This window comes from Mastomys coucha, unplaced genomic scaffold (assembly GCF_008632895.1).
Source record: "Mastomys coucha isolate ucsf_1 unplaced genomic scaffold, UCSF_Mcou_1 pScaffold21, whole genome shotgun sequence".
NCBI lineage: Eukaryota > Metazoa > Chordata > Mammalia > Rodentia > Muridae > Mastomys > Mastomys coucha.
In genome coordinates this window covers 126,636,629-126,655,913 of record NW_022196904.1, presented here as the reverse complement: position 1 = coordinate 126,655,913, position 19,285 = coordinate 126,636,629, and the positions used below count along the sequence as shown (strand labels likewise).

General features: G+C 44.4%; 1 protein-coding gene across 1 annotated transcript in view; it reads right to left on the bottom strand.

Annotated features, from left to right (window-relative positions):
- Nucleotides 1–7,547: 7,547 nt before the first annotated feature.
- The window catches only part of Glrx3 (glutaredoxin 3), a 29,743-nt gene continuing 18,005 nt past the window's right edge, over nt 7,548–19,285 (bottom strand). The window contains exons 5-11 of the mRNA XM_031388666.1: nt 16,527–16,699; nt 16,274–16,335; nt 14,405–14,462; nt 12,840–12,892; nt 11,715–11,754; nt 11,532–11,624; nt 7,548–7,801 (exon numbers count right to left, since the gene is read on the bottom strand). Of these exons, the coding sequence (XP_031244526.1) occupies nt 7,751–7,801; nt 11,532–11,624; nt 11,715–11,754; nt 12,840–12,892; nt 14,405–14,462; nt 16,274–16,335; nt 16,527–16,699 (530 nt within the window). The 3' untranslated portion in view covers nt 7,548–7,750. The remainder of the gene's footprint in view (nt 7,802–11,531; nt 11,625–11,714; nt 11,755–12,839; nt 12,893–14,404; nt 14,463–16,273; nt 16,336–16,526; nt 16,700–19,285) is intronic.

Below are 19,285 nucleotides of genomic sequence, written 5' to 3'. Positions count from 1 at the left end.
GGGGAGCGGTCAGCTCTGATATTCGAACAGGTAACACAGGTAACAGGGCAGACAACAGGCGGCAGCCACACAGGTCTGTGAACTCTGCTCGCCAGCTAGTCAACCTCAATTTTCCACATGCTTTATCTGTATAGGAAAAAGGGAGGTAGAATTTCAAAACAAACGGTTCCAATACTTGCGCGGAGGCGAGGCAGGAGTCCAGGACACACCACTACTGCACTCTTGTCCCTGCTGTGCTAGCCTTGGTCCTCGCGCGCCCCCTGGTGCCCAAAGGTCGCCCTTACAGACAGCGCGGCTGTTTGGCCAGCGGTTCTCACCGCCCTCTCGTGGACACACACAGTCACCACCTGCCGCGGCCTCCTATAGCCAGGAGCTGATTGTGACGTCATAGTCCAGTGGTAACCAGGTACGGAGGATACCAAGCTAGTTCTTGCAAAGTTACAAGTGGACCTCGCAGGCAGAGAGGCAGAATTAGTACAGGAAACCCGGCATTGCCTACCATTTACCCATCTTGGGGTTGGGGATTGACCGCTCCCCCAAGCCATGTCTGGACACCAACGGCCTCCAGCGGTCAAGGACAGGGCCCCCAACCAGTCAGGCCGGGGTCTAATCTTGTCCTGACTCTAACATCTCAGAACTAGGCTAGAACTAGGCCAGCTGGGCAGCCACACAGGGAGCAAGTGGACAGTCCCGGACCATAGGGATCCGACAGACTGGGGATGACCCCTCCAGAGTGGCGCATTCCCCAACTTATTGCTCCAGGAGCAGATGTTGATGGTGCATGCACTCATCTCCTCAGACCTTCAAAGCCACAGACAAGGCTTGTTTCTTGCAGGCTGTGCATCCTCGCCAAGGCCCTTGAGGAAAAAGAACAAGAACAAAACTCACAGGTGTCAATCTGCCCTGAGGGAGACTAGCTCCCAGAGGATTACACTCTAGTTCATGTCGAGGTGCCTGGGCAGGAAGCGTCTGTTTGGTCCTGTGTTTAGGAACTCACACCTACTCTCCCGGCTGCTGGAAGTGCGCGCCCCACCCTCTATCCTCATCATTGGCTTCTCTTACCCCAGTGAAGATCCAGCCCCTCTCTCATCCTCTACCTACCATTGGCCCTGACCCTTGAGGACTACAACTGTCCTCCCTCCCAAACTACACAACTGGACTAAACTCACATCCCGTGGGGGATAAGAGGCCAATTGAAAGCATGGATTGAACCCTAGGGTCAAATCCAAGCTACACAAAGTACTGTGACCTTGAGCAGTTTGCTTAACCTGCTTCTTCTTCTACCGCGATGTTGAGACAGCAGTGACTCCTGCTGAATGAGGACTTGGGTCACTGCCTTGGTATTGGGTCAATACCATGTGTGTTGGCTGTTTTAAACCAGCTATAGGTATAAAGTGTGCTCTGGCAGGAATGCTCCCTGAACAAGGCTTCCCCCATGACAAGTGGCACTGACAGTCAAGTGCAGACTCCATGAACTCCTGGATCAGGGTTAGGGAGAGAACCACAGAAGATCCCAGCAGGCTGGCCCCTCCTCAACCATGACACATGATGGGAAGAGTCTTTGCCTGTGCCCTGGGCATCCTCAGGCTATACACTCATAGGGCTCTAATGCTGTCACCCCCAACCTCCTGCCTTACCTCTAGACTTAACCACAGGTGCAGCGACAAGCTTGTGAGGAGACTTCCTTTACAGATGTAGGCACGTATCCCACTACAGAATCCTAGTACACCACGATCCATGGAAGCTCAGACCCAGAGCAAGACCCAGCAAGGTCACAGAGAATTTGGTATAGCTGGTGTTTGGCCCTGGGTCCACTGGCTTCTAGTGCCCCTCTTCATCCCACCCCCAGGATGTGAGGAATCAGCAGCCCTCTTTGTGTCTCTTGGGAGAGAGGACAGTTGCGATTCTCCAGGGTCAAGGCTGACGGTGGTCAGAGGATGTGAAACCGCAGGCTACACCTGGCAGGCACCAAGAGAAGAGGTGTCAGCTCAGCAACTAGATCTCCCTATCAAGGGACAGTGATGAGGCAGAGAGCAAGAACATCTCAGAGCTTGTGACCTTAGCGAGATGCGTATCTTGTCTATACCAACCCTCCCCTTGCACAAAGATCCCGGAAGGAGCCCACCCACTCACAGTCTGTGTCCTGCTCATCCCACACCAAAGGAAGAGTGTGAAGGGGGCATGCAGGCCAAGTGAAACCCACTCTGGTCAGTATTCCCACCATTCACTCCCACAGAGGCTAAGCTAGACAAATGGGCCATGCACAAGTTAAACATTTTTGTGCTGGTGTCTAAGAATCACTGTGCACAACAGACAGCAAGAGAACACCCATGTTCATGTTGTCCTTATTCATGACACTGTACAGTCAATCAAAACTGCAAGTGAACCGACACAGACACAAAACCTTCAACCTATAGCTTGTCTTGCCTGAAGAGACCAGAGAAAATTCATCCAGCAACTGATGGAGCAGAGGCAGAGTACCACAGCCAAATTTCAGTCAGAGCCAGGGAAATCCTGTTGAGGATGACAGGCTAGAGAAAAAAACCAGAAAGGTCAGGGGCACAGCACTAGAACAGTCCACAGAAGCAAATGGCGGGGACTCGTGGGGGCTCACAGAGATCACAGAGACAATCGGGGTCTGACCTACAGTCTACATATAAGTTATGGCTGAGTAGCTTGATGTTCTTGTGGAATCCTAACAGTGGGAGTGGGGACTGTCCCCGACTCTTTTGCCTACTTGTGGGACTCTTCCCCCACCCCTTACTAGGTTGCCTTGCCCAGCCTCGATGTGATGGTATATGCCTGCTCTTATTATATAGCTTGTTGTGCCATGTTTGGTTGACTCCCTGGGAGGCCTGCTCTTTTCTGAGGGGAGGAGGGACCTGGGGGAAAGGTACAGCAGGAGGGATGGGGAGAGGCTGGGGGAGGAAAGAGAGGGGAAAATGGTGTTGGGATATAATATATAAGAGAAGTATAAAAAGAAATCCACAAGCAAAGAGGATGCCAGGAGAAAGCTTTATTTCCATTCCGCCTTTAGAGACATTTCCTTCCAGCTTCCTGAACAAGGGGCCACAGCTCACACAGCAGATGATGCGTGCAAGCTCCACAAGAATCAGAGGCTCCTTCCCAGGAGATGATGATAATGATGATGATGATGATGATGATGATGATGTGTGTGTGTGTGTGTGTGTGTGTGTGTGTGTGTGTGTGTGTGTTTTAGCCTTGTGTCAAGAGTAAGGTGGCTTTTCAAAAACTCCATGACCTGGTATATTCTGACTCTAAATGTGCTTTTCTATGCTGCCCCACTCTCATCTAAATGGCTACCAGCGACTAATTATTGAACACACCCAATAGTTCTTTAAAAAGTCACACTTGCCTGAACAGCTCTGAAGAAGACCTCCAGGGAACTCCAGGCATCAGGTCTCGGCTGTGGGTGTCAGGAGAGGTGACACCCACCATCACTCCCCAGTGTCCCCCAGTGTCCTCTTCCTCACGTGCATACTTATGTCCAAGCAGCGCATTTACTCTCTGTGCCACAGAGGACATACTAGGACAGAACACTGGTGCCAGGCTGCTCTGTGGCCACCACCCCCAAGCCCAGGCCTTCATCCAAGCCCAGCCTGGACCTCACTGCTGTCTACAGTGTGTTGTACACCTTGTGCTCATGACTTGTGGATAAGACCCTTCTGACGTGACTAGCAGATACAGCTACAGGTATCGATATGTTCCAATAAAACAGAAAAAGAATGTTTTGATATGGGGTGGGGTAGATAGTAGGTTTCTGAAGGCTTCCAGTTTTCTTCTTGCTTTTTCAGCATGCTATGGCCATTGCTTTTGAGGAAAAACTTGGCCTGGTAGCATAAAAACTAGTTTAATGCCCTAAATTGCCAACCAATCGTCTCTTTTTCCCACACACAGGTCATGATCATCATCCAGGCAAGCTCCCCATCTAGTGTCCATGCAGGAAAACTGCAACTTCTTTGAAATAACGGACTTTTTTTTTTCTTTCTTTCTTTTCTTTTCTTTCTTTTTTTTGGTTTTTCAAGACAGAGTTTCTCTGTGTAGCCCTGGCTGTCCTGGAACTCACTCTGTAGACCAGGCTGGCCTCAAACTCAGAAATTCGCCTGCCTCTGCCTCCCAAGTGCTGAGATTAAAGGTGTGCGCCACCACTGCCCAGCAAGTGTGACTTTTTTTTTTTTAAGAAAGATTTATTTATTTATTTATTACACATCAGATCTCATTACAGATGGCTGTGAGCCACCATGTGGTTGCTGGGATTTGAACTCAGGACCTTCAGAAGAGCAGTCAGTGCTCTTAACCACTGAGCCATCTCTCCAGCCCCCAAGTGTGACTTTTTAAAGAACTATTAGGTGTGTTTAATAATTAGTCGCTGGTAGCCATTTAGATGAGAGTGGAGCAGCAAAAAAAGCACATTTGGAGTCAGAATATACCAGGTCATGGAGTTTTTGAAAAGCCACCTTACTCTTGACACAGGCTAAAACACACACACACACACACACACACACACACACACACACACACACACACACCATTCAGAAACATTCAGAAACCAGAGGCTTTCCCTTTCCCGCTAGATGGCACAGCTCTCCTATAGAATGCACACAGTGCTTCAGGCATAGCCCAGGGCTGGGCATGTGCCTGGCTTGAATGGCAGCTGCTGCTAAACCTGATGGCACACACAGAAGGCAGAGGCGGTAAGGCTATGCAGCCCCAGTCTGGGCTCCCCGAATTAAAACACAATGGAGGGCTTAAGAGATGGCTCAGTGGTTAAGAATACTTGTTCTTGCTGAAGCCATGGGTTTGGTTCCCAGCATTCATATGATGCTCACAAGCATCCCTACATCCATCCAGTTCTCTGACCTCCACAGGCACCAAGCACACACATGGTACCCACCCAGATATACATGCAGACAAAGCACACATGGAATACAGTAAATCTAAAATCATGGACCCTTGCAAGGGAACTTACACACACCAATATTCCTCCTGCAGGATACCAGGTTTGGGACAAGGGTCCAGCCCGTTAAAGTCCCTAAAACCAGCTTGCCAGGAGTCCTTCAAATCTGAACAGCTCTGGAGACCAGCTCTGAAGACTTAGCCAGATCATCATTTCAGTTGGGGCTGTTTGTTCCTATAACACCAGACACGTGCAGTAAAAGGGGGAGTGTGTTGCAAAGAACTAAGTCATTTTTATTCAGAAATGTTTGAATTTGCTAACAGGTCCCAGTTTTCCATTTTTAAGAAAAATGATTTTAAAGTTTAATCGGAAATGAAAACTTCTGTGTTGAAACATGAAGCATTTTTGGCTTTCTTTACTCTTACAATTCTTCATTTTCAGTTTCGTGCATCTGGTTGTCTTGGTGTGTAGGTATGTGCACTTGTTTACGTGTAATTATACACAACTGCCTTCAGATGACACACACAGTTCTGAGACACCTGACATGGCTTCTGGGAATCAAACTAGGATCCTCTGCAAGAGTAGTATGCGCTCTTAAGTCCTGTGCCATCCTCCCAGCCTTTGCCTTTTACCTTTTGAGACAAAAAGGCTCATGTCAGGCTAACTGAATTGCCTCCATCTACCTCCTGATCTTTCCAGATTACAAATATGTCACCAGACCCAGGAAATCTTAAGCTTTGAGCTTCAGCTTCAATTGTCAGAATGGGTGTGTTATGTGCATCTCTCCATAAACCATATACTTTGAGCATGTTATACTATTTGGGGGATGAATTTTGACTTCTGACAATGTTGTCCTTGTATTTAAGCCACCCCATTGCACTCATCCCCCTCTTCCCCCTGACTCTTCTTCCCACCAAGCCCCTGCCTCCTACCCTCCTGACTTACAGTATCTTTGACTTTGTGGCACTTCCACTCCCTCTTCTGGAATGTTCCCTTGGTCTTGGAAGAGGTGGCATTTGGGGCCTTCGTGTGTTCAGACATGTCCAAACTCGATCAACTCCACACAACATACACTTGCAAGTCTCCACCAACAGACACCCCATAAAACATCCAAACACTGCAGCCTTTCCTCAGGAAATGACTAGGTGTGGCAGAGGCTGGAAACAGAACTGACCCTAAAACCTGAGTGGAGTTCAATGCATTCATTTTTACCGTCCTTTCTGCTTCTGGTTCCTGCCTTGGCTTCCCTGCTGTAAGCCAAATAAACCACTTCTCCCTGAAGTTATTTCTGTCAGGGTATTCTATCACAACAAAAAATCAACTGGGACACATAGTGTAAGGTGAGGATAATGGAATAGGACAGCAAGTCACTGGCAGATTAAAGAAAAAAAAAATCACAAAAGCCATGTACAAATTTCCGAAAACCAGTTTTCCTACAGATGGTCTGAATAACACCCTCCAGGCTCCAGGCTCTGAAGACTTCCTTCCGTTGACAATGCTGTTTGGGAGGTTTAGGTGGCCTTGTTTGAGGGTGTATGTCACCCAGAGATGGAAGTTTTAAGTCTTGCACCATTCAAGTGCGCTTGCTCCCTCCCTCTCCCTCTCCACCCCCCCTCTCAGCTTCATGCACGGCTTCCTACCATCATCTATCTCTCCCTGACCAAGTAAGTACTTTTCTCTAGCAAGTGCCTTGGTCCCAGGGTTTTATCTCAGCAACAGGAAAGTAACTAATATGGTCAGACCTCCATGAGGCACACAGGAAGCCTTGGTAAGAACTCAAGAGATATTTACATCTACCTGCATTGAAAAGTTTCACCTACCCAATGGTTTTCTTTCAGTGGAAATGAAGAGCCTTGTTTTCCATAAAATCCCTCATAGGCATCCTAACCCTAGCAAGCCCGGCCCCAACCACCTCTGAACTTGGGCTGCTTCAATCCCTCCCCTTTAGCATCACCTTGAGCACCAGGACCCAGGTTAAGAGGCAGCAGTCTGCAAGCTCTGAGGAGGCTGCTTTCATCCCACTCACTAGCACACACTGCTGTCCTTTTCACCGCATAGTGCCTCACAGCCCAGATGGCAGGCCGTGGTCCCACTTAAGAACATCTCACGGGCACAAATATCCAGATCCCACAGCTGCCAAGTCAGAAATCCTAATGGGACAAAAGTGTCTCTTATGCATGTAAAACAGGGTGGAAAAATAACATTTAAATTTTCCATGGCTCCTAGAATATTCTCCGCCTAGTGGAAAGCAAAATTAGCACATTCGTTGCAATGAAGACTGAAGGGTGCTTCCCCTTTGGTCACTACTGCTCCCTCTTCTGGATGTTGGTACAGGGTGTCCTGGCTTTCACTCATCACTGCCAAAAGGATAAACTTTTGGGTTGCATTTTCCAAGGCTGTGAGGAGCTCTGTGGCCAGTGAGGGGAGCTATTGGACTGGTACAGGAGTTACTTAAGCTCTACAGCACACCGCTTGCAAGAGGCCTTCATGGCACGATGGCCTTCCCTAACTGGTACAAGAGGCCCATGTGTTAAGAAAGGGATTTAAGGGAATTAGCGACAGTGACTGCAAGTTACAAAGACATGCTATACACAAGCATCACTACAAAGACACATTCTACACACAATCATTTTTAGCTCAATTTGAAGAGTTTATTGCCTTCTCTGCTTCATGGAAATGTAACATGTTTCTTCAGCACAACTTAGTGAAGCACATTGAGCATAGCTGAGTGTGGCGAATTTCTACTCAGTCCACTTCTCAGGACCAAATCATCAACTGTTCCATGGTAGTTAAATACTTCTTGCAGTCCTTGGACACCATGCTTAATGTTCACTAATTTTCTCCTTTCAGTATAGGCAGCAATTCACCATTGTCTTTCAGTTCCTAAAAATTAAAAAGAAAAGAAAAAGAAAAAAGCATATATGAGAGAACATATACGGTAATACAAAAAAAAGTACCTAAGCAAACCAAAAAGGCACACTCGATTAAACGTACAAGCTTTCAATATGTCAACATTCGTTGGGCAGTGGTGGCGCATGCCTTTAATCCCAGCACTTGGGAAGCAGAGGCAGGTTGATTTCTGAGTTCAAGGCCAGCCTGTGTCTACAAGAGGCCAGTGAGTTCCAGGACAGCTAGGGCTACACAGAGAAACCCTGTCTTCAAAAAACAAAAAGCAAACCAAAACAAAACATGCCAACATTCTTACACCATACAATAGAATACAAGGCTCAGGAGTAGAACACTGGCCTAACAGGCCAAGGCCCTGGGTTCAAGTCTCTCTTTCCCCTCCTCTCTCTGCACAAGTAAAACTGAACATAAATTATAGGTTAGAATTTAAAACTAAATAGAATCATCTTTTTGTATTCATGGAGACTGACTTTGGGCTCATTCCTTAAAGATGACAGTATATAGACATAGCGCACACCACTCCCATGCTAAACTTGGTCTCCAAGTTATAATGTGAATGTTGCTGGGCCGTGTTGCTTGGAAAATCATGACATGGAAAACACTGGTACATTGTTGGGAGCATGAAGAGCATCCACAGATCTCCAGGGAAACTGGGAATGTTAAGTACACAGGACTGTCTTTTCAAAGGAAAATATGTAAGACCTCTTCTTACATCCAGAAGCTGAGAGTGGGAGACTATTAATAGCCTGGTGATTTGCAGTATCTTTTGAGCTAGACCATACCAAGCTTCATGAAGCTTCTACAGCTAGGACTGAGGACATCTAATAGTTTAAGTGAGCCTTACATTACCTGTCAAGCCAGAGGCTCCTCCAAGCTCCCACAACCAGGCCAGAGGTGGCTAACAGCCCAAATAACCTCCACACTATCCAGGCCAGATCTTTCCTTAGGCCCTAAAGCTAATAGAAGTTGCCTATCTCTATAACCTATCTGGCTGGAAGAAACAACATGGACTTTGAGTTGAGTTTTGATGTAATTATGTTTTCTTCTACACTGGGGATTAGATTATATTGGGGAACTTCTTTCCAAAGTTATACTGCGTTTAACTAAGTTGGCAATGAACCGCCTGGCATCGGACTCCAGAAGTGTGATCCAGTCAATCTGAAGTTCTCACTCCCCCTCTTCCGGTGTGTTTCTCTTCCTGACATGACACCTGCAGGGACCACTCACTACATGTTCAGTACAGACTCAAAAACACTGTTCTGATACAGAGTCTCTGGGTGTCCTAGAACTCACTAAGTAGTCAACTTACAGAAATCTTCCTGCCTACTAAGTCTTACTTCTATAGATTAATACACACACACACACACACACACACACACACACACACACACTTTTTAATCTTCAGTGGTTGAATCTGTACATATAGAACTCACAAATGGTAAGAAGGGCTGGTAAACAATCTCAGGTTACAAGGGTGTTCTAAAACCAACAGATTAGTGAATAAAAAACCATTAAGCCCAGGTAGCCAGAGTTCAGTCTGTAACTCATCAGGTAGCCTTCAGCAGCATCAGGTCTTTCTTTCACGTTTTTCCTACATAAGCTAGCACCCTGATGCACCACAGCCATTCTTCGGATTTCCAGACTTATACCTAAGCTATGGTGAAAAGTGGATGGACTCTACATAAGAAGAATCTTTCCCTCTGAGACTACTGGAGAGCTTCTCTCTCCTCTGAGAGCAGGCAGCTCACACATCTTCTCTAGGCATTTTTAAGTCACTCAACCAAGGACCCCAAGTCTAAGACCTCTTCAGTTCATTTACAGTCTGTCAGTAGCTGCCTTTTCCAGGATCTCAGACTGAATAAGTCACTAAGGTATTACTAAGTCAACAAAAAGTACCAGTACTGTAAGAGAAGTCAATCAGAAGAATTACTGTATGGAACATGTGTTAATGAACAGATGAAAATCTGCATTCTGTAGGAAACACAAAGTAACAGTTCCGTGAACTGTGACAGCTCACAAAAAGTAGGAGCAGTAGCATCAACTTGCAAATGCATGTGTTCTGAGCAAGGATCATAAAAGTCATACAGTTCCCGAAAGGTTTCAACTACTTCCTGGTCTTCTAAGACCCTTTGGCTAAGGTATGGACTATGAGGCATTCAGATAAGAACAGGCTCAAAAGCACCTGGGATCTAAAGGCAGTTTGTGACTCAGTAAGATGTCTACCTGTATATGATATGTGTGCACCTAGATATTGAAGCAGCAAGTGCACCAGCAAGTGCACACGCACCCTGTTGCTTCAGGGCTCCTGAAGGCCGCTGTGCTTTCTCTTCCTCCAGGAATGAGACCATTTACTAGAAAAACTACACCTCTACCTTATTTTTGCCTCTACCTTATTTTTGCCCCTACCTTATTGTCAAAGTGCCATCAAACACTGCGCTTGGCAGAAAATAAAGCCCAACCGGCAACAGCAGAGGAAAGCAGCCCTGTAGCAGCCTTTAGCCCTGACTTCATAGATTGTTAGCTGGTTCAGAGATTGAGTTTATCCATATTATGAAAGCCTGTTTTTAAAGCTTTTATTTTATGTTAACTACGCTTTAATTATTTTTTTCCCCCACTTAAAACCCAGAGAAACAATCAGAAGGCCAGAAGGCAATATACTGCCCTGAAGGAGGAGCTGCCGCACCATCTGCTGGTTACGCCCTTAACACACTGCCCAAAGTGGAGAGCAGTGGAGTAGAGAAGGGCCATGAAAGCTGCAACTTCCCTTTGTAAGTTTACAGTAACAGACACAGCTAATAAACACAGTTACTAGTAGCACCTTGTAGCACATTTTAAAATGTCAGGTCCATTGCCAGTCATTGGCAGCAGATGTCACCACTCAAGAGGCAGAGTAGGCAGTCTCTGAGTTCGAGGCCAGCCTGGACTACAGAAGGAGTTCCAGGATAGCCAAGGCTACACAGAGAAACTCTGTCTCGAAAAACTAAAAAGAAATGCCAGGTCCGTTTAAAAGACAAGAGAAATAAATTTTTTAACTGTCTAGTAACCATTTACCAAGTTCCTAAAATAAACAGAGCATGAGGAAGGACTTGAAGTGATGTAAGACCAGCTTTGATGGCTCATACCCAAAATCTCAGAACTGGAAGCTGAGACAGACCGTGATCTCCTAGTCCACATCCTCACGTCCGCACGGTTAAACGCAGTTAAGGGAAAGGGAAAAGGAAAAGGAAAAGGACCCAGAGAAACAATTACAATTAACAAAACATGAGAACGCATAAGAGTTTTAGAGCAGAGAAATGTTCCCGGCAGGAGAAATGCACATTTACAAAAGAAGTTGGGCCCCAAAGGATGGAGACAAAAAGATTTAAATACAGAAATTACAAGAAAACCTAAACAGGTTCCCTAACCTGTGGGAACCAGGTGAAGATGGACTGACAGACAAGAAAACAGAGAATGGAGCTGTGCCACAGTTAGCACAGCAGGTCCTCTGGGGTTATCCAACATTCAGCAAGTGTTTAACTCTCCCTGGCAGCTAGCAGCATTCAAAGGCTTTGAAGATGGCTCAGAGCAGGAGGCAGCATGAGACTACACATACATGGACAAGGCTGGGTGTGAGGCTAGAGAAAAGAGGAGCTAGACAACACCAAAGTTGGATGTTTAAACATATCAAATTTTTCAGTTCTTGAGAACAGCAATGAAAAGCTCTTACCTTGACAATATCCAGTCCTCCAATAAGATCCCCTCTCACATACAGCTGAGGGTAAGTTGGCCAATTTGAGAACGTTTTTAATCCCTGACGCACCTAAAGGAACAACAGAAATCCTGACTCCTTCCCATCAGACCCTGTGAACAAAGCTAAAGCATGGAATGAAACAGAAAACCAAGAACTTACTTCTTCATCCTCCAGTATATCAAAAGTTTCATATTCAACCCTGCAAAAGGAGAAAGCATTTTTACTAGGTGTTCATTTTAAACAAAAAACATAAAATCTATCTCGTGTTTTTAATACAGTCAAGAAAAGCAGCCCACTGCTAACAAGACTGACTCTAGAAAGCCCGCTGTGAAGCAATGGGAATGATTTTACTGTCAGGCCTGTTGTTCTAAGACCAAATTACTCAGTCTTTTGATGGACAACACTAGCTACAGTGGGATCTGCCAATTTTCTCTTAAGTACTTATGGGCACAGTAGAAGACCAGGATATCTGTGTGTCAGTCAGAGGACAATCTGGAGGAGCAGTCAATTCTCTCCCTCCACTATTTGGACCCCAGGGATCAAACTCAGGGCATCAGTCCTGGGAACAAGCACTGTTGCCCTCTGGACCATCTTGCTGGCCCCCAATCTTACTTTAAAAAGAAGAGCCATTTTTTAAAGGTCAGATTCAGACTGTGCTACATAACTGCCTTCCATCCTGCACCTTCAGAGAACAGGCTATCTATTTAAAGTATGATCAGAACACACATTGTGATTTGAAAAGCAATCATGAAACAAGAGAAATTAAACATTTGAAAATCCAAAAGAACATGTGCTGAATAGCCCCACATAGATGGATTTGGTCCTAAGCACAAAAATCAATCAGTGAGTCCCCACTGGAGAACTCTATCCCAGCAGCTCCAACACAGGAACAATGCCTTAAACAGCTCACCTATTCCACACAAAGCAGGCCAGAGGCCTCAAATCCCTCAGGACCCAAATGACAGACAGCTATGAGATGCCTGGTATGGGTGCTAGGAACCAACTCTCATCTTCTTAAAGAGCAGTGCACACTTAATCATTGAGCCCTCTTTTTAGCTCTGAAAGCAAAGGTTTCCAAAAATGCTTAGATTATGTGATAGTCTCCCTGTATTTTTTTTATGCATGGTGAGAACAAGGGCCAGAGAATTCCTTTTTTGGTCTAAGTTAAAGCATTCAAAATACACTATAAAAATTAGAAATGTGTATGATAAGTATTATACAAATACATTTAAACATTAAAACTGTGAAGTATCAGTAGTAGAATGGAACACAAGATTTACATACCCAGTACTATTTAGTATTTCCAGAATTTGTTTGCTGAATCCACATTTTGCTTCCTAAATTTAAAAAAAAAAAAAAAAAGTACATTGTACATTTTCTTCCACAGACCCAGTGAGTGTGGCCACTGCAAATGCTCAAATCAGCACCCCAACCACTCTGTGGACCCAGCTCCTGTCCTTCTTCCATCCCTTCTGACATCATCCCAAACAAACTCCAGATTGACTTTGACTTTAACCTTTTAAGTCGAGTGACATGCAGCAACTTAAAATCTTTGTGGTCAGGATGGCCCCCTAAATAAAACACAGATCATCTGCACATATCACCTGACTCTTTTTCTTGCTCTATGCAAAATGATAGACCACAGTTAAGCCAGATCTTTGCATTGTGGCATCAGCTATTTGGAGTGATTGAAATCCTATGCTTTATTTCAGGGCAGATTCCCCAAGCCCCAACTATCCTGGGAAAAAAGACTGACAATACACAACAACTTAACAGCTCCCAGGACACCATTTCCGAGACATACAAATTCTTCCTAGACAGGCACAAGAAATTTGGAGAATGAAAGTCTGCTTTCAATAGTCGTGGAGCAAGAGTACCACTTCATCATTACTACAAGTTATTAACATTGTGCACTGTCCCAGTTACAGAGTGTATGTTCTAACACAATGGTATTTACATGCTAAATTTATATTAATGTCTTCCTTATTACTTCCATCATACTGTTTACATTAACTAGTTAGTTGTTTTAACTAATGGCCTTCGCTGTGTTGATACCACAGCAACCCTTATGGCAAACAGATGTTAAACAGTCCTATGGCACTAATAGGACTGTTTCCATTTACAAAAAGGCACAAGGAAGGCAAGGGTCTTTGTGGGGTTACCTGCCCAAGGTGGCTTGTCCAGAGCCTGGGCAACTTCCACACTGCACCACCTCACCCTTCTCAGACTTAGTTTCCTTATCCCGAGAAGAAAGCAAACTGCACAGCTTTGCCTGCCTGAAGTTGAACAGCTGAAACAACTGTTAACTGCAAAATGTAAGAGAAATGACAGGACTAGCCTTTTGAAATTACCAATCTAATCCCAACACAGGAGAGAGTCAGCTTTCACCACTTAACGAGTGCAAGGGGACCTATCAAACTAATTCAGTACGTACTTTCATCAGACTACAAGAACTAATCATGTTACCTCAGAGCACAAGGGCCACTGTCAGGATTTATTTCCGACTCTGTGGACCTAAGGACAAGAACCTCAGGACTACCGGGGACGTACATTTGCCCACAGTCTATATCCTCAAAGAAGGCACTGGCTAAGTGCTAGCAGTGTTGACCACTTCAGCTGACAAAGTTTGGCAGTAGAAAGAAATGCACCCTGCTGAGATGCTGATGATAAAGTCAAGCAAAATGGAGATTACTTTGTTTGATCTCCATAAGCACCAATTAAGGCCTGGATAACTTCCTGATACTACTACAGCTTCATTAGCTAAACTAGAAAAAAGACTTAACTGTCCCCTTGCTGCAGATGTTAACATCAAAAGAAATTACAAATAAAACCATTTTTGAGTTCTTTACCTGTTTGTTTCCTTTCATAAAGAGCATCACAGAAGCTTTATTGGTCAGCACTTTGAGCCTGAAGAGAGAAAATTGATATAAAATGGCTCAGCTCAATTATTAAACACCACTTCTGCTCTGCTTCATGAGTAGCAGGCATATCTGAGGGATAGCAGGATGACGGCTCACAGCTTTGAGTGGCACTAAACAAGCAGAAGCATTGACACTTTCCTTTATTTCATTCTCTCCCTGAGCCACTGTAAAACATAATATGGCTTTTTAAGGCAACGAATGTTCTTTCAAGTTGCAATTTAAGCCCATCAACTTGTAGTACTAAAAAAATAATAATAACCAATTCAGCAAGGAATTATTCGATGGAGGGCCTATACATGGAGCCATCTACCAGTTCCCCAAATGAAGCAGTGAGCACTTCCCATCACGATGGTGCATAATGCTCTTCACACCAGAGCAGGGCAGTGAGAGTAAGAAAGCAAAATCTTAGTCCTCCAACCACCACTAACACGAAAAATCAACGCTTCTCATTTTAACTTTATATGCCACCTATCAAAAAGCACAATCTAACTTGCAATCTATCAGGAATGTTAATGACTCAAATTTGGAACAAAGTTTAGTCATAGATCTTTAGAAAAAAAATCAGTGTATAGATAATGGGTCATGTCATTTTCTCTTCACACTTCTCATGCTGTGGAAGCAACACATCTCAAAATCTTGTAGAAGTAAGATGACGCTGGTCAGGTATACAGATCACACAGGCCAACAGGACATAAACCTAGCCGAACCCACTCACCAGATGATCTAACCCTAGACCCATGCCATCACAGGTCACTCGGCTGCCAAAATACTCATCAAGTTGCTAGAGAGGAGCTCTTTAAATATGCAGCTCTAGTCAGTATCTGTGCATGCCTGAAGCAGGGAGAACTGGAAGCAGCACTTTAGGAAAGAAGACCTGAGGAAGACACGGCAACAGCAAGGACAATCCAGGGGGATGAGATGCAGAGCCACCCTACCAGCAATACAGCCTCAGGGAGCAAGGACATCATGGGCCATGATAAAGACCACAAAGGGCCCCGTGTGGTATACACAACACCACTATCTTCTCATCACAACAAAAGGGTACAGACCAGTGGCATTGGGCCAGCATGACATATATAGAATACTGCTCCTAAGGAGTACTTGGATTAAGTACAGACAAATGATCTTTATTAAATACTTGTAGAAATTCTCAAAATGTGAAACAGCAAGAAAATTACAAACTCAAGGCCCAACTCACAGCTGTTGAGCTATGATGCAAATTATTTTTAATCATTAATATAAAATGTGAATTAATAAATTCACATTTATTACAACAGAACCCCCTTCACATGTCCCTCTACACCAAAATCCAGCATTTCTACAAGACTTCTAAAGCAGGCTGTAATCTCTCATAAATAGAAAGATGGTTTCACAGCTCCAGAGTCTGCCTGAGTTTTGTGACTATGGCTTAGAGAAGCCTCTGAGAACCCTAGCTTTTCCCATTAAACTCTTACCACATTTAGGGACTGAACACAGCACTTGAGCTGCACACAAAAACACAGAGGTGCTATGCTCACACAAAAGAGCAAGAACCAAATAGGACCCTGGACCCACTGAAAGTGACATTCCTACAGCATCAAGTATACTCTTCATAATTGCTAAATCAAGCTAAAACATCTCCAGTCCAAATGAGAGCATCCCCAGTTTGCAAAACTAGGTGCTGAGGAATACCACATTATGACCCAAATAGGCAAACACTAAATGATTGGTGTCTACTCAGAAAGAACAAGGCACTACCTGGATTTATAGATTGTTAGGATGCACAGAGCATACTGCTGCCAGATTTCCATCACTTACCTTTCCTCTAACTTGGGTGCTTTGGGACAAATTGTATCTAGCTCTTCTGATGCTTCCAGCTCCTGAAAGAAGCACATTATGACAACATAAACCACCTTGACCACCCCCACTGTGGAAACTGACAAATGTCTATAAGAAATACTGAGTTCTCACTAGTAAATCCCGAGGTACAATAAGAAATATGTGCTTTCAATTTGTTACAACACTTTAGAAAAGTATGCTCTAACAAAATTGTCTTTATAAAGCATCTAACCTTAATTATGTCAAGTCCTCCTATTAGCTCTCCAGAAACATAGAGCTGAGGATAGGTGGGCCAATTAGAGTATGTTTTGAGCCCCTGTCGAACTTCTTCATCTGAGAAGATATCAAAACTGCTGAACTGAATATTGTGTTTGTGAAGGATTTCCACCATCTGCTTGCTGAAACCTGCAACAGAACAAGGAATAGAGATTCAGCGTCTGTCACATACCAGTAGTGTCCAGGGGACAGAAATGCCCACCTCGCTGCATAGTGACTGAGTCAGCATAGCTGGATAATGTAAGACAAAAGTAAATGCTGAAAACTCATTTGACCTAGAGTCTCACACAGAGCATAATTACAGTAAAGTGTGTGTGTTTATCAAAGCTGCCCTTTAATTGGAGACACAGCATTAGTCAAAGAGCAGAACCATGAAAGCCTACCACAGGCTCCACCCTGACAGTGACAAAGCTCTCTATGGCTGCTCCCTCTGCCTTCAAGAAACTGACCAGGAACCTCAAACAGCTGTTTTAACCACTGCTTGACCACAGTGAAACCCAAGTGCAGTCCTTTCTACCACTCTAGTGAGCCTGTGTATACACTTCTGCAGGTGCTTCTCAATCTTCACCTCTGAGCAGGATGTATGGGAATCAGAATCAGAAGTGCTCTCTCTGGGTCTGAAGCTGGCACAGTCCAGTAAATGTTCAAGCCATTTTTGTTGTTACATATGAACTATCTATAGACTGATATCATTCTTTCTCAGCTTTTGTTATAACTTGATAGATTCTTTCCTGAAGCTATTTACATTCCCTTTAGTGTGAAGGATGAGGATTTTCTTTTAAGCTACACTGTAGTGACAAATTTGTACCAGGAGTTTAGAATTTGGTGAAGCCATGTTCTTCCGGGGTTCGTATCAGTCTTATGAACCTATCAGTTCAGGCTGAGAACAGGTCACTTTTCTTCCCAGGTGCTAATTCTTACCAGTTACACCTCCAAGTCGGAACCCCCTTCCTCTTCCTCTGAAAGATACTCTTAATTCACTGGAATGTAAACTGCTCTTCCTTTAAGAATTTCCCACATCAGTAATTATTTACAAATAACAACAAATCATGAAATTCAATAGAAGATGAACTGCAACGGTCTTACCTGACGTCACCCAAAAGTACATTTACTATTTATTAAGAGCACGGATGGAGAGCTGAGCTCCGAAGCTTGCCAGCTCTGCAGTGGCTGAGATGAAGCACTAGGAGAATGTGCAGCACATAAGCTGCTTTTCCTCCAACGGAAGTGTGGCGTTCATGCACAGCCTCAAGTCAAACACTGTTTCTGAATGTTTTCACTCATCTGGGAGTTCATTAGTAAACAGCTAACGGCTGACTGCTGATGGTTATTCTGTTCCCAATATATTAGCTCGTTTCTACTGTAACTGGCTGAGAAAAGGCTTTATTTTGGCTTTAGGCAATTACATGCAGACTAGAAAGATTGATTGGTAGGGTTTCATTTTTAAGGGTTAAAGTGGCAGACTAGAAATGTTATGCTTAAGGACAAAGTAGTAATAAGACTTTATTCTAATAACAAAATATTTATACACTCCTGAAGAAAAATGCATGCATGTAACAGAAGCACTTAAAAGTTTAAAAAAAAATCTCATTTACCACAAAATCACTATTTCTATGTGTAGTCATTTCCACTTGTGACATGAGGAATAAGCCTAACTGCCACATTTAATAACTACCTAAAAACCCTAAGAATATTTCTGCACTTGTGCTTTGCGTCTGACTCCCAAAGCTCCCCCAGCCAAACATCTACCAGTGAGTGCTCCACCTGCAAGAGCTAGGAGTCCCCCACAGCCTCATTATCCTGCTAAAGAACCTCAATGGTTCAGAAAACTTCCTCCAAAGTAAGCAAGTTTTCTTCCCATCCTTATGAGAAGCCGAAGAGAGGCAGCTCAGGCCTGTGCTTGTATAAACTCTGCAGATGAGTCTAGAAGGAGAGCAGAAGGTGCAGCTGCAGCCTGTATTGGTCCTAGAACAGAGAGGCTCTGGAAGCAGGTCCCCACTTTCTTGGCTATGAAGTGCAAATGTTATTCAAGTTTTCTGGGTAACATAAAGCAATGCAAGTGTAACGCTACTCCACAACAGATGCTGAGCCAGGAGCAAAGCAGTCTGAGTGGCAGAATGCTCTCGAACCCGTCTCTGCTGCATGAGAGAAACATCTTGAGTTCACAGAGATGACCTGTGTTTTTATAAAGGTAGCGGCTAGCCCACACTCTTCGCTGGAGTGTCATATGGAACAGAGACAATTCTATACTAGGCAGCTCAGAAAGCAAGAACAGAAGCAAAGCCACATGTTTCCCAAAGACAGGAGATGGAAGGTGAAGAGCGCACACACCACAATGCACAAAAACCAGGGAGGTGACCAGGCAGTCCCCATGCAAAGACTTTTCAGCTGACCCGACGTGAACACTTTAGTAAGTACTCTCCAATAGTCTGTTGTTCTATGTGCCAGGAAGGAAGACACATAAAAAGAAACCAAATATCAGGAAAAAGGTGCTTACTGGAACTGTTAGAAAAGTTACAAAGGTGGCACCCAAAAAAAGAACTAGCAGTTAAACCTTTATGCATCTAACAGTCTCTTTACCTCCTTTTGTTTTTTTTATTATCTAAATGCCTAAAAATCGCAGTACAGTGATGATGTACACCCTTACTCCCAGCACTTGGGAGGCAGAGGCAGGTGGATTTCTGAGTTTGAGACCAGCCTGGTCTACAGAGTGAG